This window comes from Chenopodium album, chromosome 16, assembly GCF_948465745.1.
Source record: "Chenopodium album chromosome 16, dcCheAlbu1.1, whole genome shotgun sequence".
Classification (NCBI taxonomy): Eukaryota; Viridiplantae; Streptophyta; class Magnoliopsida; order Caryophyllales; family Amaranthaceae; genus Chenopodium; species Chenopodium album.
Genome location: NC_137849.1, coordinates 32833976 through 32856056, shown reverse-complemented (window position 1 = coordinate 32856056; position 22081 = coordinate 32833976). Strand labels below are relative to the sequence as shown.

At 35.3% G+C, this 22081-nt stretch overlaps 2 protein-coding genes across 4 annotated transcripts; both read left to right on the top strand.

Moving 5' to 3' along the window:
- Nucleotides 1-368: 368 nt before the first annotated feature.
- LOC145584090 (uncharacterized) lies at nt 369-1067 on the top strand. The gene has a single exon (XM_081641019.1). It carries the CDS (start codon nt 369-371, stop codon nt 1065-1067), a length of 699 nt encoding a protein of 232 aa, XP_081497145.1.
- A 10984-nt stretch (nt 1068-12051) lies between these two features.
- LOC145585129 (cleavage stimulating factor 64-like) lies at nt 12052-21668 on the top strand. Of its 3 annotated transcripts, none has more exons than XM_081641861.1 (10): nt 12052-12279; nt 12394-12472; nt 13440-13614; nt 15966-15999; nt 16110-16351; nt 16426-16503; nt 19207-19242; nt 19368-19829; nt 20053-20370; nt 21157-21668. In XM_081641861.1, exons 1-10 carry the CDS (start codon nt 12246-12248, stop codon nt 21283-21285), a joined length of 1587 nt encoding a protein of 528 aa, XP_081497987.1. In that variant the 5' UTR covers nt 12052-12245; the 3' UTR covers nt 21286-21668. The 3 variants fall into 3 exon arrangements, with proteins under 3 accessions (XP_081497987.1, XP_081497986.1, XP_081497988.1); XM_081641860.1 differs by having other exon boundaries at nt 19362-19829; XM_081641862.1 differs by lacking the exons at nt 12052-12279; nt 12394-12472 and having other exon boundaries at nt 13446-13614; nt 15966-16039; nt 19362-19829.
- Nucleotides 21669-22081: the final 413 nt, after the last annotated feature.

The window sequence follows — 22081 nt, the reverse complement described above, 5'->3', positions numbered from 1 at the left end:
CCGCAAAAAAAACCTACAGCCGCCACTTCATCACCTTCACCTGCTCTGCAAAAAAAAAGGGACTCATGGAATTCTTTGAATCTGATTTTTTTTGGAATGCATCGACTTTATGAAGAGGACACAGCAACATTGGATTATTACAGCATGGGACTTCATGATGATTCATTCCATGATGAATCAGACATGGCGAACCAGCAAGCAAATACTGAACATGCAGATATTGGTTATGATGCAGATGATGATGATGCACAAACAGATGATGGTGGGACTCCAGAACAACAAGCAGGTGGGACTCCAGAAGAAGAAGGGCCAACAGAGAAATGTCACTGGATGAAAAGAAGGAACTAGTTGATGAAATCTTGGTGAACATGGAGGGGGACTCACTGACTTTTGGAATTTTATCCAAGTTGGCCACAAGATACAAAGTTCACAAATCAACAACAATAAGATGGTTCCAGGTAATTAAGAAACACTTAGGGGAGGGGATTGTTATTGATGTTAGGACCAAAAAACTTGGCAAAATAGGCCCCAAACCTAAAGTCTATTCAGATGAGTGGTTGGTCTCTGTCCCTTTGTATAAGAGGACCACTGAAAGGAGCTATGCTGCTGCCCTTCATGTGTCTTCCTCATTCATCCATAAGTTAAAGAAAAAAGGTAGGCTTAGAACACACACATCCACTAATCACCCAGCATTGACAGACAATCACAAAATTGCTAGACTGAAGTGGGTTCTAAGTTTTGTGAACCCTATTCCAGCTGTTGGGGACCCTACATTTAGAGATATGCAGTACACTATCCACATATATGAGAAGTGGTTCTACTTGAACCCAGAAACCAGAACCTTTTATCTGCTACCAAATGAACAAGATTCATATAGAGCACAACAATCTAAGAGATTTAAACTTAAGGCTATCTTCATGGGTATGGTAGGCAAACCACTATATGATGAAATCAAGAACCTCTTGCATGATGGGAAGTATGGGTTATTCCCTTTTGTCAAGTATGAAATAGCAAAGAAGAAAAGCAAGAACAGAGACAAGGGAACACTAGAAACTAAGGCAGTCTAGTGTGTAAACAAGGAAGCAATAAGGGACATGCTCCTCAATCATGTAATTCCAACTATACATAAGAAATGGCCCCCCCAATTACCAAAGGATATCATCATCCAATGGGACAATGATAGGCCACATCAAGTACCTAAAGATGAAGAATTTAGAGCAGCATGTGAAGCATATGGGTTCAACATTCAGTTTTTGTATCAACCAGCACAAAGTCCAGACTTAAATGTGTTAGACTTAGGTTTGTTTAAGGTGATACAGTCCATTCAGTATCAATCATTCCCCACAAACATTGATGAATTACTAGAAAAAGTCAGAAAGCATGGGAGGAATTTGATCCCACAGTGAACAAGTATACATGGATTACCCTACAGTCTGTCATGCTTGAAATACTAGCAAGGAAGGGCAACAACAACTTCTCCCCCCCCCCCCCCACACATGAAAAAAAGACACTTGGACAGGCTAGGCCTACTTCAAGACTTGCTACAGGTAGACAAAGAGCTTTTGAACACAGTGGTACAGTATTTGGACACAATTAAAGTGCCAACAACAAGCAACCATCAACAAGAAGCCAACATGGAGGTGGATGCAGACTAAGCAATCATGGAACAATGAAGATGCTTTTGGGACTCATAGACTGCCACACATAACCATAGTACCCTAAACTTTGTTTTTTGTTTTAGTTTAAGTGTTGGTTATGTGTATTTTGGTAAATACTTAGTCCTCATTTTTAGGCAGTCATGTATTAGGGCTCAAAAGACTATTGTCCTAACTTTTGTATGGAAAACAAGTTTTTGAATGAATGAAAATTATATTCCAGTCCATCGAAAAGGGTTTTTTGTCACTAAAGCAATCTTGACAGTGGGTACCTCAACAGCAACTTCAAAAAGAAGTCACTAGAGCCTCCACACTGAACAATAAGCTATCAGTTGAGTCCCTTCATCATTTGGACCTAAGTCTTAGTGATGCATTACATGCTTTAGGACTCATTGCATCTAAGAAGGGGCCTATTTAGGGACTCGGATGTCACTAGACAAAAATACTTATATCAGCAACACCAATTACAACCACTAAAACCAGCAGTCCATAGCCACCCCACATAAACAACAGTCCACCCTAAACCAGTCTAGCCAACTAAGGTAACTACCATGCCACATGTAACCCAACCAAAAAAACCAACAACCAACAAAGCCAACAAAAAGAGGAATAAACACCACATCATCAATCTAATAAATAGAGGAATAAACACCACACCACACCAACAAACCCAACAAACAGAGGAAGTGACACAATGTAATAACATTAAATCCAACTTAGCATCTTAACCAACACAATCACATCAATCCAAGGCAAAAAAACACCACCATAATGATATTATAGCCATAGATACAGGAGTATAACCATATATACAGTCAACTGTGAACACCATAATCAGATGAAACAGGAGTATAACAAATGAACTCCAAAATTAGATCAAACCCCTAAAAAGGACTCAAATAAGGGACATAGCCAATTATCACCCAGCAACATAGGCAACAATTAAACATCTGCAAATAATTTAAATTAAGGGTTTAAGAGATTACGCTTCCCAATTAGTTTGGGGGAATGTAGTACTGGGGGTAGTAGATCTGGAGATAAGCCATGTACACATCATCTGGCTCCAAACCATCAGGGAGCCCAGATCTGATGCGCTTTGCACCGAAACTAGGCCCAGCAACAGTCCCAGCCATCATAGGGTGGGACATAGGTGGGCGGAGAACCTCCTCAGCAGTCGGCTCAACGGTTTTAGACTCCCCAGTCTCAGATCAAGTGTCTAGAACCCCAGTAGCAGGTACAACAGCAACAGAAACATCGTCACCAGTAGGTTTTTCCACCGCATCAACGACGGCAGTAGGTTTTGGGACCAGATCTTCAACGACAGAAGGAGGAGCAGGCCTTTTAGATCCAGAAGCCTTGACTAGTTTCTCCTCCTCGACACTAGAGATGTACTCCGCTAGTTTTACACTGATGATCCTCCTTCCGGCAATGATGGAAGCGTGGCGAAGTGGTTTCATCACACCAGTACCACGACGCGAAATGTACGTCGTAGCAAAAGAAGGACGAGGAGACGACCTTTTAGTAGCAGCAGAAAGGGACTCGTAGCCTCTCAGATCTGGGTTTTCTTCATCTGAGGAAGCTATTTTCAGTGAGAGTATCAAACAGAGAGTGAAGAATACGAAGAACTGAGGAGAGAGAAAGGAGAAAGGTCAGTAGTAGAAGAGAGAGAAAGAGAGCGTTTAGGAGAGAGAAATAGAGAGAAAGATTGGGGGTATATGAAGAACTAGGGTTGAGTGGGTGTTAGTTCTGGAAAATTCAAACCCATAATTGAATGCATTCAACCACATTCAACTTGAATTGATTGCTGAAACATTGAATGAAGGTAGTTGGGAAATTGGGGTTTTAAAAGAATTTGGGTAAATATGGTGGGAATGGTTAAAATAAGTAAAGTAAGGTTAATTCTAATAAAATTAGATTAAGAGTAGTAATATGGGGTTATAAAAAAATAGTAAGGGTAAATATGTCAATTTGTAGGAAAAAAACCTACCAAAAAGGAAATAAAATAAGTTTTTACAAGTAATGTGAAGCACCCATTTAAGGAAACTGTTGAGAGTAATCCGAAGCGGAGGGAGTATTTAATTATATTTTGGAAATTTTGTCAAAAACTACCAATTAAAGCGCGTGTTTCAATTTATTTTTTTTAAAAGAACTATCACAAAGTTGTAAAAAGTTTAAGTAGGACTACCACTCTAATAATTCCAACTAGAATATTCAGCATGTAGGTTTCACTCATTACCTTTACCTCATAAAATCACCATCTAAATTGATTAAATTACCCTTCATAAAGGTAAAAAGTGAGACCTAAATGCCAAAGATTCTAGCCAAAATTATTAGAGTGGTAGTGCTACTTCAACGTTTTACAACTTTATGGTAATTCTTTTTTTAAAAAATTTAATAGGTAATTGTTTTCAAAACATGTGCCTTAATTGGTAGTTGACAAAATTTCCTTATACATTTTTTCTAACGGATAAATAGTATTTAACAACTATATAAAAATATTTACGAATTAACAAATTACATAACTATTTAACATTTATAAAAATAAATGATTTTTTAATTATCATTTTGTCTCGGGTCTCCAAAATGTCAAAATCGGCTCTGCTTTTGATACTGATAATTCTTGTACAAATATCATACTTTTTTTTTTGAAAGATGTATAAAGATCATACTACTATACCTCACTTAATTAAAATTTAAGATTTTTACAATATAAATATATATATACATATATAACCAAATGTGCAAGGAAAGTGAGCTGAAGTAAACTTTACAAACTAATAGTAGCAGCAAAATTTGCATAACACTGGGCAGATACACTTGCTCGGGTCTGTTTATTTTGGCTGAGTAGATCAACCAGTAAATTTTATGATCATTCAACCAGCAAGGTCCAATACAGAATTCAAATGAAGTATTGATAATATAAACACAGCAACTTAATATCTTAACACTAACACAGAACATGTAAGCCATAATGTTATATCTCTTCTTCATCTTATATTCCTCAATTGATTACAATAAAACTATGATTTCTAACTTCTTTACTTAACCTTAAAATCCCTCAAACCCAAAATTCACCCAAAATCCTTCAAACCCAAAATTCATAACAGAATAGATTCATCACTAACCTCTTAAGATAGAAAAACAAAAAGGAAATAAAAGAAAGTAAAACTTTCCCGCTTAAACTACTTGATTATTATTGTCATAATTCTTCCTGTATCAGATAGGGAAAGACAAGCAACCCTAACACAGAACAAGTAATTAACCCTAAAATCATTTAAACCCCAAATTCACCCAAATGCTTTCAAACCCAAAATTCACCCAAACCTAAAATTCAATTCTCATCTTCCTGCTTCTTCTTCTTGATTGATTTATACTTCCTTGCCATAGATCTTCGGATCTTGCTCTTCTTCTTCTTCATAGCTCTTTACTCTTCATTCAATACAACTCTCTTCTTACTGTCTTCATCTTCTATGAAATCCTTTTTCAGGAATCTAACTCACCAGGGGAAAGGACTACTTGAATGCAGGAGATGTGTTCACAGGTGTTGATGCATGCACTCTGATCTTAGACGATTCGTTGCCATACTTAATAGCATACTGTTATTCCGACCAAGAGGTGACGAGGAACGTTGGAGAACTTCCACATTGCTGGGTCAAATCCAAAAATTGCTGGGTTAGACCCTGCAATTCCTCATTCTTCATCTGCAAGATCTTCAACCTCCTTGTTGAGGTGAGTTTGCTTCCTCTTAGCACTCACCACCTTTCTCAGAAGTAGGGTTGTTGGAGATGGTGGATCAATCGGAGAAATAAAAGCTTCTAACTGTGAAAATGGTGATTTGGGGGTTGGTGGAGAATTCGAATTAGGGTTCGCCATTGTGATTTTGCATGTTGCGTGTTGGGTGCAATGTTAATGGAGGAATTGAGGGGTTTAAATAGGCAAATGTAAATGTAACCCTAATTAGGAATTTGGAGATAAACCCAATACACAGATTGATGATGTGTCATCAAAAAAAAAATTGATGACGTAGGATAACGAACTATCCCACGTATCCCTTGCAACATTATTTGATTTTTTTTTAATCCCAAATATGGATTTGGAGATAATTCCACTCCTGCGTCATAATGTGGTTAAATTTACTTTTATTTTATTTTTTTTTTATTTATGGGTGGGTTGTTCAAGATATTTGTGTGCTTTTAAAGTAAGACTAAACCTTAAGACATTTCTTCTTGTATTACACTCTTAAAAAAATGCTCGATGTAAAAATATACTCTGTAGTAATTTCCAAAAAAAAATAAAATTCACGAAATTAGTAACAACAAAAACCCACAAAAATAATTGATGTCAAAACACTCCAATAATCAAAATATGAAATATTAATGAGCATATACTAACTATTAAACTAACGAGTATGTAAAACCCAAGATGCCATACTACAATCTAACCCAAGATGTCATACTACAATCTACAAGACTACAAAACCCCTTTGTAATGGAAATTGCCTTCATAAGAACTTGATTTCTTTGTAAAGTTAGACAATCATCAAAATTTGAATCAATTTTCATAATATCAACAATAGTACAATTAATACTATTATCTTTAATTTAAACCAAAAAACAAATTTTAAAAAAATATATAACCAGTGGCAATTTAATCGTTGACATATAATTAAAATTTTGATAAATTATTACAAAAAAAAGAAAAAAAAAACAAAGAAACTAACCTTAACGGCCATGAAATTGTTGCAACAAATAATATGAAGTCAACCAAAATACTTCACAATTTCACATAAACCCAGATTGAAAAACCGGTTTGAAAATAAGTTAGTTAAAAAAAAGATCATGAATTGCATCGTAATATAATTGCCTAAATTGTTTGTTTTAAAAAAAGTAAATATCTCAATAAAAAAGAAAGTAAATATTTTTTCATATTTCCGCAATTACGTGCTTCAATAATTAAGAATTGGGGAAGATAAATTTGATTTGGGGTAGAAAGAATGGAAGAAAGATTAACTTCATAACTGACTTTTAATTGGGAAAGATGGAAGAGAGAAAGGAAGAAACTAAAGATCGTGTGTTATGAAAATAACATCTCAAATGAAATAATTGATGTATAAATTAATAGAAAAACTGAGAATTGGGAAGGTAAATGAAGCATTGTTTGAGGAAGAAACTGAATAAAGGAAAAGATACATAAACAATTTTATTTTTTAACCAAAATACACAAAAATAGGAAAAACAAACACAAGACACGTGGACACCCTGAATTTCTTTTAAATTTTCCTGTTATTAAATATTAGTATAGATTATTATAACTTGACAAAAATAATTTATAATGATCTTTTATTAATTATTGTTATGGATTGTATTGTAATCTATATATGGAGTAATATTTTTCCTAAAAATGTGATTAGTTTTTTAATTCTTTCTAAAATAAAATAATTAGACAAAAAATAAGGTTATTTACCTATTAGCCGACTTTTTTTTACCAAACATTACTTAAATGATGATTCTACCAAAAAAAAAAAAAAAAAAAAAAACACTTAAGGAATAAGGACACACCGGGATAGTGGCAGATCTAGTATGGGTTCAGTGGGTTGAACCCATATTGGATCCGTAAAAAAACTGATCGAGTTATCTCTATATACAAATCAGTTAATAATTATATTAAATATAACGGCCATTTGTTTATATATGCTCAACAACCAACGGTTAGAGCCCTATTTTTAACATCAAACCTCAAAGTCATAGGTCGCGTGTTCGAATTTGCGGAGATACTTTTACTCTCTCTCTCATTTTTTCGTTTTTTTTCACTTTTACTGCTCCCGAAAACCAAATTAATCATTTCCTAGGCAAAATTTAAAGTAGTAAGCGCAACTTTTCACCGTCTCTCTTTAATTTCTCCAACACACATTTTTTTTTTGTAACATTTCTCAGACTTAAGGCATGTTCTGATTTACTAAACTGATTGGAGCTAAATTGAATAGAGCTGAAATGAATTTTTTATGATAGAAGAAAATTAGGAAATGAACTGAACTAAATTAAACGGATTGGAGCTGAACTGAACTGAAATTAAGTTAAAGAGAACATGCCCTCACTTTTAGATTAAGTGTTTTTTTGTTGTTGTAACTATTGATGATCAAGCAATTACTCATTGATTCTTTAGTTTAATAAAATTAATTTGAAAAATGAAGACTAGAATGTGTTATATTAAATTCCACTATTTCATTTTTTTTTTTCAGGGGATTTCATATTTTATGTAGGTTCAAAACGATAATTTACAATTTTACAAGTATGTTGTCAAGTGACTAATAATAGTTAGGGACAAATAGTATTCTTCTCAATGACTTATTTGAAGAAAAAGTTGCTCAACAAGATGGGCGATCAACTATTAAATGATTTTTTAAAAGTGATCTATCATCATCCTTAACAAGTTATTCAACAAGATGACTTATCTAATGCTTACTTTCGTTTTTTAGAGTTGACACGTATTCCTTTTTAGATTTTTTTTTTAGTTGACACATTTCCTTTTGAGGTAAGTTTTATACCTTGATTTATCATTCTTTCTCCTCTGCTTAATATGTGTGTTTAAATTGAATGCATCAACTAAATAGAAACGGAGGAAATATTATAACAACTACAACTACAAACAACACAAACAAATTTACAAGCCTTTTCACGAATTAACCCAATAAAAAAACCACATCCTCTATAGATGCTGACATACGGTTCAAACCCAATTGAAAAAATTGCATCTTTCACTTCTACCATGTCTGCACATATAATACAGTTTACGTGGATTTCTTATCAATCTAGAGAGCAAGATTGAGATTAGAGTGAAGGAGATGATTCGGTTCAAAAAGGACAAAGAATAAACATGAACGAGGATGTGAGATGCTTGACACATAGGAGTTGAAGCGTTATTGTAGACACCTAAATGTGTCTCCCCAAAACAAACCCTGTGATATATATCTTTCACGTCATTTGATTATCGAACGAAGTGAAAGTGTGAAAAGTCTAGTGATGCGGTTGTTTTTATTAAAATATCTCTCTTTTTGTTTTTGAAAATGTGCTCTATTTATGAAAATAGCCGGTCCAATTTAATTTGGTCCATGATAAGGGTCCAATAAGAGTGTAGTTGGATTGGGCTCAAAAAGAGCTTTCCAACGATATATTATAAGCCTAATTCCGATGAATAATGAGGAAGTTATGGCCAAAATACTAAATTGGGCCCGAAATGAATTTTATATGCGGCCCAATGATCTAGAGGAGAGTCTATTAATTATTATTCCTAAAGTTATTAGGATTGACTTTAATCTTCTAGAATAATCTAGAGGGTTCTTTTAAATTCTAATGGAATTAGGATTAATAATTATTATTTTAAAGAGTTTTATATGGAATAAAATAAGTGTTTTATGATAAATCTGATCTTAAAACTGTTTAACACGGATTCTAATTACTTAATTATATTAGGAAAAGGATTTCGTACAAAGCGCGTTTTATCTTTTAATTAGCGCCAAACGACAGAGTCTGTCGCCTGGCGCTAATACGTGTCGCCTGGCGCTAATGCCTGTCGTCTGGCGCTAACTCCTGTCGTCTGGCGCTAATGCCTGTCGTCTGGCGCTAACTCCTGTCGTTCGCGACAGGAGATTTTTATTCCGAATGGAACTTGATTTCTTTTCGATCAGTTTCTAGACTATTTTTCTATAAATAGGGTCCTTGACCCCCGTTTTTATTCATTCACAATCATCAACAATTTCTAATTCTTTCTCTCTCTAAAGCTAGAAGCTTATTTTCTCTCTATTCTTTTTCTAAACCTTTTCTCTTACAAAATTCCGCACACATTAGTTCTAAACACACCTGGCCAAGTTCGAAGTTGCCTTCGCCCTAGACGTGAAAGGTTGATAATTTCTGAGGGTTTGGTCCCAAATCTCTATTTCAATCATTTAATTTAATTGTTTGATTTATTATTTTCATTGAAGTTACTAACGCGTGTATTTTGTTATTAGAAAGAGATACGAGGCATCCAAGTAAGTAATTTAATTGTTAATTATTTTGATATAGAAAGCATGCTTTGATTATATTAATTCCTAGTATCATGTTAAGATGTCTTTATTGCTTTCTAGTATCATGTTTAGGGTAATAACTAAGATTTCTAATATCATGTATGTTTATATGATGCTTCCTATTCTTTTCTTCTATCATGTTAGCATCAGTTAGGGATAAAGCTTTAATCTTTATGTTTAGTGACATGCTAGGATTTGTTATTAATCATGTTAGTATCATGCCTAGGATCTTGCTTATGTTATTATGCTTTATTGAGATTGAGAATATTATTATGATGATTGTTATTATTGTTGCTTGATATTATTATTTTTATTGCTTGATCACGCCTTTTATGCATGTTTTTAGGGAATTGGTATTTGTAATCACGCTTAATAAGATAATTAATAATCTTGTTTAGGCAAATATGATTATAATTCAAGTGATCGCCAATAATAGATTTGTTTGTGCATTAATATTCAACTAACATAGATTAAACAGGTTTAGGGTTAACCTATTGATTGTATGTTAGTCAGAAAGCGCACATGAATATGAGAAGAATAAAGTAGAGGCCTAATTTAGGGCAGGTTCAATCTCTTTTAGGTTGGATTTGTACCTTCATCCCCGAATATCCAGTCATGGTTCCAGACCACTATGGAGTTAGCGATCTCATGGATCGTGAAGGGGTATAACCTTCACTCAGCGAACGGTTTACAAGTTCTTAAAACTTGTTGGCGACTCTTTTACTCTAGTTTTCTTCCCTTTAGACGCCACCATACTTAAGTGTATGATCACAGTGGGGCTCAAGTGTGGGATGCTTGAAATATCCCCTACAGTTATTGTGATTTTTTTTTTTATAATAGTGATAGAAGGGTAGGATGATTCTTAATTATTGATTAGGTAGGTTAGTAATTTGGTGTTTAATGATACGTTAGCAATTTAACTAGCTTAATAGGGTCACTATGTGTAATATAGTATTAAAAAGTTAAGTATCACTTTATGGAACAAATATTTTACCCTGTCACGAATTTTTAGAGCTCTAGAAATACCGTATTGAATTTCCATTTTTTTTGGTTAATGCAAAACTAATCTATGAATAATGACTCTATGACTACGACCCGTATGTTCGGTTTGTCCATAACATAGTTAAAACAAATACTACCTCTGTTAAATATTGGTTGCAATTAATACAGTCAAATTGGTTTGACAGTTCGATTTCAGTTCGGTTTGAAATCGGGTCGGTTTGAAATCAGTTCAAGTGTCTTACGGGTCGGTTTCAGTTAGTTTTAATTTATTATCGGTTCGATTCGGTTCCGGTTTATTCTTAATTGGTTTTAATTCGGTTCGGGTAGTAAACGGTTCGGTGCAAACGGGTTGCGGTTTGTTAATGATTCGGTGTAAACGATTTTTATACCGGTTCAAACAGTTTCGAGTTAGAAACGGTTCGGTTCTTTTTCGGTTCAGTTTTATTTTAGTTTGGTTTATAACTGGTTCGATTTGTTAACGGGTTCGGCTCTTATACGGTTTAACGATATTCGGATCAGTTCCATTTCGCGTTTACTAAATTATGGTTCGGAACGGTTTTTTATTTCAAAAAGTCGGCTTTTTACTGGGTCGTTTGAATTCAGGCAGTTAAACGATTTTGGTTTGAAATTTGATAGTACATGCTAATCTTTTGCTGGTTAACAAGTTTTATATGAAGCCGAGATTGCATCATCACTTCATATTTAGGCATTATATTATATACAAATTCTCATCGATTTTATAAATACATATCATGTTATTTTCAAGTTTAGTCATATTGATCTTACTAGTTTATTACGAAGTAGATTACTAGTATAAAGTTTAGTGTATTAATGAATTATTATGTTTTACTATCAGGTTATTAGCTGCTTCTTATTTAATCATCTAATTGATATCTCATAATCATGATTTGATGAGTTGTTGTGATATCGAAATTACAGTTTGATTTACAGACAGTTCGGTTTGTAAGTGGTTCGGTTTATAAACGATTCGGTGCAAACGGGTTGCAGTTTGTTAGCGGTTCAATGTAAACGGTTTTTACCTCGGTTCAAACGGTTTCGGATTAGAAACGGTTCGGTTCTTTTTCGGTTCGGTTTGATTTCAATTCGGTTTAGAATTGGTTCGGTTTGATAACGGGTTCGGTTCTTATACGGTTTGACATTATTCGGATCGATTCGATTTCGAGTTTACTAAAATACGGTTTAGGTCGATTTTCGATTTCTAACTAATTTGGTTCTCATTGGGGTCAGTTGATTTCGGACGATTAAACAATTTCGGTTTGAAATTTGACATCACTCGTTGCACTACATTCGTAAAATCGGAAACTTGGACTCACCTTCTAGACCAAAACTTGTATACACCTGTGTATTCTTTTCACCGGTCTGAAACTCCAAATCCGACGCCATTAAAATACCCATCTCAAGCTTCTGCAATTTCGATGCAATTTTCCCAAATAATGCACAAAAGGAGAAGATTAAGTCAATCGAGCTCATCCATGTCTTCGTCTCATTGATTTTTCTTCCCTTTTATGGCCTCTTCTCAGCAACATCGTTGCGTCTTCGGTTCGCCCTTTTCTTCTCTTTTTATCTGTTGATTTTTGCACAAATCTGGGTATTTTTGTATTGTTTGATTAACATATTTTTGTTTTGGGTCGATTTTTTTTTGGAAATTAATAGTTGGGAATATACCTTATGATGCAACTGAAGAACAGCTGATTCAAATTTGTGAAGAGGTTGGCCCTGTTGTTTCATTCAGGTTCGTTTCTTGTAATTTATGCACAATTTTGTTAATTATAATTGGTTCTTTAAATTAAACCCTAAGTTGTAGTTTTACTGCTATTGCAAAATTTGATGTTGTTAGTATAATAAACGAGTTCCTTCTTTGTTACTGAAAATTTTGGTTGGAAATTGGTGCACTGATTAATGAAGCTTCAGATTTAGCTCGAGAGTATCGTGTTGCTTCGTGTATGACTCGGTTTTGGCTGGGGCTGATCATGGGATCTTTTCTTATAACAGGGCTCGATTTTTTGTGTTTATATATATGGAGTACTAGTTGAATTTGATCTTGCAATCAATTGATATTATAGGTTCGCCAATTGCCATGACAGAAGTGCTTTATATTGTCGTTTCTAAATTCCGAATTTGGTTTCATTCTGTAAAGCAACTGAACAATAATTTGTTATCTGCTTCCGTAATTCGTTATAGATTACATAAACTACTTTCAATAGGAAAATGTGTATAGGGGGAGGAGTGTTGGAAATTTGCTTCATTTACCCCTTATTTCTGATTTTTGTTAGTTGGCAAGGATAGTTATTAATAGGTTAGTGGTGATGTAGGCTGAGACTGGAAAATATTAGTTTGAGATCAAAGAGGCTGTTGCATACTTGCACTTGTTGTTAGGCTCCATGACTAGGAAACTGTTTTGAAAGCTTAGTGGTTCTGCATATTTTTTTTTGGTAGAGCATTGTTACATCTTCTATTAGGATCAGAGGTGCAAGTCTTTCAGCTTCATGCCTTCATCAATGATTCAGTGTCTGTTTTTAGTGTGATGTTTGATTGTAATGCAAGTCGAACTTGAACTTTGGACTATAATACATTATGTTTGTTTGTTGAAGTCATTTGCATTCTAGTACTGTTTTTTTTTTATAATCTATTTCTTGTTGAGTGCTTTCCTAGGTCAAAAATTTTCCTAATTAATTTTTTTTTTCTTTGCTTTTTTTCAGATTGGTTATAGATCGTGAAACTGGGAAGCCAAAAGGTTATGGATTTTGTGAGTACAAGGATGAAGAAACAGCACTCAGTGCTCGCCGTAATCTTCAGGGTTATGAGATTAATGGCCGGCAGTTGCGGGTAGATTTTGCTGAAAATGACAAAGGTGCTGATAGAAATCGTGAACAGGTAAATTTTAAGAATCCATGGTCTGTTGTTTTAGTTTGTTTGATATTATTTCTTTCTGGAAGTACATATATAAATTTATTGTCGCAAAGTTGTCTCTGTGCGATTCTGTCTCTCATTTGCATAGTTGTTATTAATTAATATCTGTAAATCTCTGATAATATGGGTTGCTTTAGATGCAAGTTTATATATATTTGGCCCCAGATGGCCAGATGTGTAGAATTTCTTAAATCTTAAAACTGTGCTTCTGTAGGACTATGAGTTCTTTATTCTTAGGGTTCGTTTGTTTAGAGTTTTTGGAATGGATTGGAATGAAGTTAAAGTCCAATCCATCCATTTTGTTGTTTGGTTAGGCAAATTTAGGTATGGAATCTCATACTAAGGGGTTCTAGTTCCACCCAATCCCCCTAGAATCCCATACCCACCTTACCCCCTAAGATTTACAATCCATTCCTTTAATGAATTGTAAAAACAATTCCAAAGAATAAACCAAACAAGTTTAGACAAGTATGGGGTTTAGAATCCACACCTCCCTAGTATGAGATTCCATACCAATCCATTCCAACATAACGAACCAAACGACCTCTTAGTGTTCTTGGATTGGAGTGTAGTGGCACAAATAAATTCTCTGTTAAGAGGACACTATTTAGTGTACAAATATGGTCAGCATTCCTTTTGGCTTCAACTAAATGGATAAATCCAAGGGTGTTTTGAAGGGCTTAAGGATGAGCGGAGGTGACCACATATTCTTGGGGATCTTTTGTCAATTTAGGTAATGCTTGGAGCTAGAACAAGTTGTACACATGCAGTGTATGGGTGGTTTGCTACTAAAATTTCCAGTTTGAATGCTGGTGGAAGATGTGGCACTCTCTTATCTAGATCTCAGAGATTAATTATGGCTGGCCTGTAGCCTCTTAACATGGTGCGGTGGTGTCCGAATTAGTGGCTATGGACAAAGGAATTGAAATGAGTTATATCTGGTATTAATTTGTAGATCCTCTGTGTCAAACACAACCAGATGACCTAAAATGGGAGTTGACTCAGGGTTTTAGACAAAGGAGACTTGTGCAATCTCAAGGTCGCGGAACATGTTAAAATTTATGCTTTGAGGTGCATCTAGGACTCTAGGTATGTATACTTGTATATCCTATAGTTTTAAGATTTCACATTTTATACTAGCTTTTACTGTCATTTCCTTAAATTTCAAGGAAGAGATTTTTGTAGAATAGATGTTCTGCACATCCTTCTGAGGCAATCCAGCAACAAAGAGGTGGGCTTCTAAGTACTAATGAGAGGGGACTATGGCTCTGATCTCCTCACCTTATTTGTACCTACCCCAGGTCTAATAAGTTTAGTTAAGGGATAGTAAGTTTAGAGAGGATAATTAAAGGGCTAATAAGTTCTAGATAAGATAATATAAGGATCAATAAATTCAGATAAGATTATATAATGGCTAATAAGTTCAAATAAGATAATATTAGACAAAGGTTGTTAAGTTCCAATTGAACCTTATAATTAGGTCCAATAACGTTAAATATTGTCCAATAAGATAATATAAGATAAGGGCTAATAAGTTCAAATAAAATAAGACCTGTGAATGGGACTCGACTCGTAGTGAGGTGCATACTTGAGCTAAGTTCTAAAAGGTATTCTATACTAGAAAGGGGAATTATAGACTCATGGGATACTGGTAGATCCGTAGATGGTTTAAGGACAGTGAGATTGCTCAACTGGGAAGTCTTTACTTTGGAGGGGATCTGCTGCCAGAGGGTGAACAACAAGGGTCTCTTGTTTGTGGGATGCTGACTGTTAATGTTCAAGACTCTAAGCTCTTTAAAAGATTGATTGGAGGTTAAAGCAGCACAACCATCAATCTAGTAATACAAGACAGATATTTTCCCAATTTTCACCCTCCAGGACACACTATTGTCTTGGGAGTATAAAGTCACTCTAGGCTGTGAAGGAAACATTTTAAAAAAATAAAAATGTGATTGGGATCAACCTCTCTTGGACCACACAAGATCTTTAAGCTAGTAGGTCCATTAAGAGAGGAAGTCAATTCTAAGATCTAGAAGTGCAATGGCAGCTTGGAAATCAGAATTTGGATTGTGAATTATTTGAAGTTTGGGCTCAAGAATGGTTTTCTTTGTGGACATTGACCCCTTTTAATTCTTTTAGTCGTATTCCTTGCATTGGGTATGTCTTGTCCTCACTCCTTAGTCTTAGTTTCTGCTCCTTTTTCTTGGGTATAGTATTTTTTTTTTTTGTTTTTTTTTTGGGGGGGGGGGGGGGGAGGGGAAGGAGGATCTTCTCTGACTACAAGCTCTGAAATTGCTCCTTGTTTCTCTCTGCAGGGTAGGGGTGGGCCAGGATTGGCAACAAATGTTGGTTAGTTTAGTTTCTTCCTCAACTGCTTCAACTTTTGGAGGTCTACCTCTATCTTGTTCATATGGAGGTGACCTGTTAACCATATCTTAATGGAGTTGCTATGTAAACAGATGCTCAAAAGCAGGTAGGAGGCCCGGCTTCCATTGGGGACGCAGCATTACATCAACCAATTGGCCTCCCAATCGCTATGACTGCTGCTTCTGTCATGGCAGGAGCTCTTGGTGGTCCTCAGACTGGTCAGATTATTCAAAATGGTTTGCAGAATCAGTCTCTAGTAGGCAGTGATCCTTTAACCCATCATCTAGCCAAAATGTCCAGGAGTCAATTGAACCAAGTTATACAAGAAATGAAGGTTAATATTGCAAAAGAGATGCATTGAAGAATTATTCTATAATTTCCATCTATTTACTTTCAATCTGTTTACAGGTGCTTTCTATGCAAAACAAAGATCTCGCACGTCAGCTTTTGCTTGTGAGCCCACATCTTCCAAAAGCTCTCTTCCAGGTTCTGCTCAAATCTGAAGTTCTTCCATTGATTGGTGAAAATCCCTTAAGTTTGTTCTCTTTTGCTTGGTGTAGCATCTGGCTTTCTTCGATTCTCTATGCTTCTGTTTATAGTATTCTTGCTAGCTAGTTAGTTAATGCTACACGATGATTAGAGCTGTCAAAAACCGACCCGAACTAGTGAATCCGAACCGTTTCGAAAAGGAACCGAACCGTTAAGAACCTGTTATTTTAAAACCGTAAACCGACCCGACCCGATTTTTCAAAACCTGAAACTGAATCGATCCGAATGTTTGAGAACCGTTAATGAACCGTACCCGTTATCAAGCCGAACTGATAAAACCCGAAACCGAGAACAACCCGAACTGAGTACTTTCGAACCTGATAGCAACCCGACCCATTGTAAACCGAAACCGTTTAAACCCGACAAAAAACCGATAAACCCAAATTGCTTACAACCTATAACTGGTTAGGACCGAACCGTTTATAACCCGTAAGTCCGTAACCCATTATGACGGTAGAGTTTTTTTTATGGTATATTTTATCGATAGTAAAACAAAAGGATTTAATTTGAATTACGAAGTATTTATATTGAATAGGTTTGGAATTTTGATGTCATTGAAACTCTTATGCTAAAATATTATCATCCTTTTACGAGTAATGGCTTATGGAACACTATATTGTATTTAAAAAAAAAATTAAATCAAAAGCTAAATCTAGATTTGTTATTATCATTTGATCTCGAAAATCATTATACAAAAAGGGACATAAAGCTAAACAACTAATTAATCCTCCGTATGATCTACTGGAATAACTAATTAAAGAATGTCGAGGATATACTAGAAGATATAAGTTAACGAAACCCGTTTTAAAACTGGCAAAATCAGTTGTCAAACCGATTGAGTTCAACTCGAACCGATTATGACCTGAATCGATTACAATCCGACCCGATTAGGACCCATTATGTTTTGCTCCAAAACCTGCTTTAAACTGACAAACCCTGTTTTTAAACCGACCGAATTTAACCCGAACCGATTATGACTCGAACCAATTATAACCCGACCCGATTAGAATCCGACCCGAAAAGAAACTGTGATTAAAATAAACCTAACCGAATCGACCCGGAGTTATTTAAAACCGACCCGAATTGACCCGATTATAATTCCAACCCGTTAAAAACCGACCCGTTACAAACCGAAAACCGATAAACCGAATCCAAAACTGAACCGAAAACCCGATTGACACCCCTAACGATGATATATCTTCCTCTTTTTTGATTTGGATAAATGGAAATGACAATTTTGAGCAAGCCTCTGGAGTAATGGTCATTTCACATAAAACTATGATACAATTCGTGTCGCAAAAGCCTTGCAGAATTAAGGCTGAAAAGTCTGAGTTAACCAATGTCTTGCCTCTGCACCAGTCTACTCATAGTGTACTGAAATCTGGTACATCGTACATGGAACGGGTGTCGGAACCTACTTTGGTAGGTAGCTTGTTTTGTGGTTCATATGATAGATAAATTAATATGAAGTAAGTTTTTGAGGGTTGTGCTATGTTGTGCAGTTTGGTTATCAATTTTAAACTGTCTTACAGCCTTTTGCGTAGATTTTGAAATTTTATTTTTTTTATTTACTACTGCCAAAGGAAATGTATATGCAATAATGCAAATAAATATATTCCAGCTATGTTAGTTGCATTATTGCTCCATACAGGTAAACAGGTTCAATTCAAATAATATAAACTTCCTAGCTGCATTTTAAATTTGTTAAAGTAACTTATAGGGAAAAGTTATCGCTTATCAGACAGTGGACCCATGGAAAGTCAAGAACACAAAGAGTAAAATAATTATGGATAAGTTTCATAATATTTCCAATTCCTACGTACCAAAACTTATTTTAATAAACTGAGAAGCCTTAGAGTAGCCGCGCTAATACCATATACGATATACACTTGAACTTTTGAAGCTTCCAACAACCACAAGACTTGAAAAAGCTTGCCATCTTGCTTCTTGATACACAATAGCATTATGTCCATAACTCTATAAGTCTAACCATTGATGATGTGATGAATAACAAATCACCCTTTATCAACTATATTAAATCATCTGAAATACAGCCAATTTCACCTATAAAATATGCTGTAACTGTTGGTGTTCAATCCAAAAGAGGTGAAAAAAATCCATTGGCAGATGAGGCATTAGCCATTAAAGTTTTCCTGCTCTTTGTTTCATTGTGACTGCTGTTTTCCCTCTCAGGCTTTCCACAATGATAGTTATAAGAATCTGGGCACTACTATTGGTTCCTTATAGTTTCACCAATGGATCTCCTTAGAATTTTGGAGAATTTTAAAACACCTTGATTAATATTTTTGTGTTGTTTGTTGGCCCTATATATCCTTCACTATGCAGTCTTGAATCAGCATTTTGCCATGTAGGACTGTGGCATGATCTTGGCTTTGCAAGTTATCATTGATAATAGTGATGGTCAATCCAGTTTTTTATTTTTTTTATTTTTATTTTTATTTTATTTTTTTATTTGTGGATCTCTACAGTTTCTTGTCTGCTGGTCTGTATTCCAAAACTACTTTTTATTAGGATATTTAAGTGATATCTTGTTTGTAGAGTAGTTTATACCAAAATATAATTTCAAAATGAGTTCTGTGCAGAATGATCTTATGTCTTTTTGTTTGAATTTGAATGCAGACACAAATAATATTGGGGATGGTGACGCCTCAAATGGTATGTTATATAAGCCTATGACAATGGAATATCATACAAAAGATTTTATATTTAATGATATATATATATATTTTTTTTTTGAAAAGTTTGAATAACCTTACTTTTATGGGTACCTTGAGTTGCAGATGCCAAATATAAGACAACAGACCCCAAATTCTACTATTCAAACACCTCAATCTTCAACGCAACCTACCATGCAGGGTCACCCTCCATCTTCTCATACTCTTCCTGGGTTGCCTTCTTTCACTCCATTATCCTCTATGTCCCAGAATCCATTGGCACATAATCAATTCACAGCACCCTTGCCACATCATCCACAACCACGAGCTCAGCATCCAAATCTAAACCAGATGATTTCACCACCACAAAGTGCAGTGCCTGCACACTCTGGGCCTTCATCACTGATATCTGCGCGCCCTCAACCTCTGGCTGGTTTGCAAATGCCACCTGTATCTTCCTCTTCATTCAGACCGCTTCAAACTCCACCATTGCAACATACAGGACATGCTAATATGACATCCACTCAAAATGAAAAACTTCAGCCTACTTTTCAAAGCCAATCTGTGCCGTCAGATCCTGTATATCAGGTAAGAGAGTTCCCTGGTATATTCTCGTGGTTTCATTGATGATAGTAAAGTTGAAGAATGGAAGCTAATTTAAGCATGTAGAAACTTGCGAATTTTATAGAACGTGAGAAATACATGATGGGGCGTAGGAAAGACGAGAGCCATATTTCTAAAACATAGTTATAAAAATTTTAGTACTAATTCTGCGGAGAATTAATTTTGTGAATAATTGTTGCTACATCAGGTTGCCTCTTCAATACGCCCTGCATCGGTTGAGGCCAATCGAAAGGACATTCCTAAGCGTGCACAAACTGTCGGGAATGCAACTGTGGCTAGTCGGACAAACACCTTGACGAACTATGCTTCAGTATCTGATAAAAAAGATTCTCAAAATCAGATGGGTCGTCCTTCAAAACTTAGGAAATTGGATGATGACAGAAGTGTGCCTTACTCACCTGCGGGATTAGCTTCACCAACTGCCACTTCCATTGCAAGTAGCTCTGCTGCAGCTGGTCAAAGCTCTGGTGTGGAAGCACAGAACACGGAGAAGCAAGCCCTACAGGTAATGGTGCATCTCGCCTCTATATTTATTTTTTGATTAATTCATATATGCTTCTGTCAGAATAAAAAAAAAAAAAGCTGCTTTATGTTATAATTTGGGTTAGGCTGTTCCCCTTAAAACACCTGTTCTTATCTGATATGAATTCATTAGTCCTCATTTGAATTGGAATTGCTACTCATTACTTTACAGTGGTGGTTGTATTTGTCATTCTTTATCCCTAAACCTCTCACTTGTATCCTTCCTTTTTTGTCTGACTTTATAATGTGCTCACACAACCCTTTTTGTCACTAATGTAAGACTTCTTAGCATGTGTGCTAGCCAAATGAGGCAAATAAGAAAAGATGGAGGGGGTTAATTTAGCTGGACCAAGTGTTGGAATATTAAGTGTACAAGTACCAGTACTTAAACTAAAGCCTCCTACTTCACATTACCAAGAGATAAAGTAGGATTTAGAATGTCTTATTTATTTATTTAATTATTAGTCAGATTGCAGCATGTAGTCAGTTGTTTTGTTATCATAAAAACTCCTGCCCTTTCTGGAATGATAGTTCATGATGTACAAGTAGCTACATTCAGTTGTGAGGAGGGAAACTGTGAGGATCTGTAAGATCATGGTACACAATTTTATGTGCCTAGCATGCTGTTTAGCAGCTTAAAAATATGTAAGATCTTGGTACACATTCATTTGCTTAGCTGTTCTATGCTGTCTATTAGTTTCCAGGATCTAGAACATCAATTTCTTAATTCAAGTGAGTATTTATTATTGGCATTCGTGATATTCTGCAGATGCAGCTTCCACCTGATGTGGAGTCTGCCTTGTTGCAACAAGTGCTGAACCTAACTCCTGAACAGCTGAGTTCACTACCCCCAGATCAGCAACAGCAAGTCATTCAACTCCAGCAGATGCTCAGATGAAACCTTGGGGACTTGTCGAAGTCAAATGAATTTGATAAGAGGTTATGGTGCACACACTGGATAGATCCACGATCATGTGGATAAGGGAGCTGGTTAATACATTTATCAAAACTAACTTACGCTTCCTATGAGGGCAGTCAGGTTCTAAGATGCTTGAGAGCTATCTAATTCTTTGTAATTGTTGTGAGCCTTTATAGAGATATACGTAAATCAACTACAATTATTTATAGAAAAAGTAAAATTTTGAGCAGTTTTCTTGTTAGTCATGAAAATTTTGTGACTCTGGCTGTTACTAACACTCTTTCCTCTATCTTCCTCTCTTGAGATTGAATGTACTTTTCACAAAACGACAACTTTCATTATCTGAATAAATCACGTCTTCACACTCGACTTTGTTTATATGTGCATTTTGGGAACTTAATGATCAACCTCATCAAGTCTTACATTTGGTCCATATAAGGTGTATGGGCTCAAAACAAAGAAGGAAGCTTCTACCATAGTTGTTGGTTACGATTGTCTATTTTGATGTATCTGTACTAAATCATAACCATTTATCTTGGAAAAATTTAAGGGCATGTTCGATAACTTGTAGTTTTAATCTTTTGGTTAGTTAACTCAAATGCCCTAATATGTGCAATATATTTTTTTTAAGGAAATCTTCTATATACAACCAAATTAGAGATCTTGGATCTCTATCACGCCACAACTTAAATTATATTTAAGGTCTAAGACATCAAGTATAAGTTGCACATTGCCCCTTTGCTAGTGACTTGGGCATCTCCCTGGCTCCAATGTC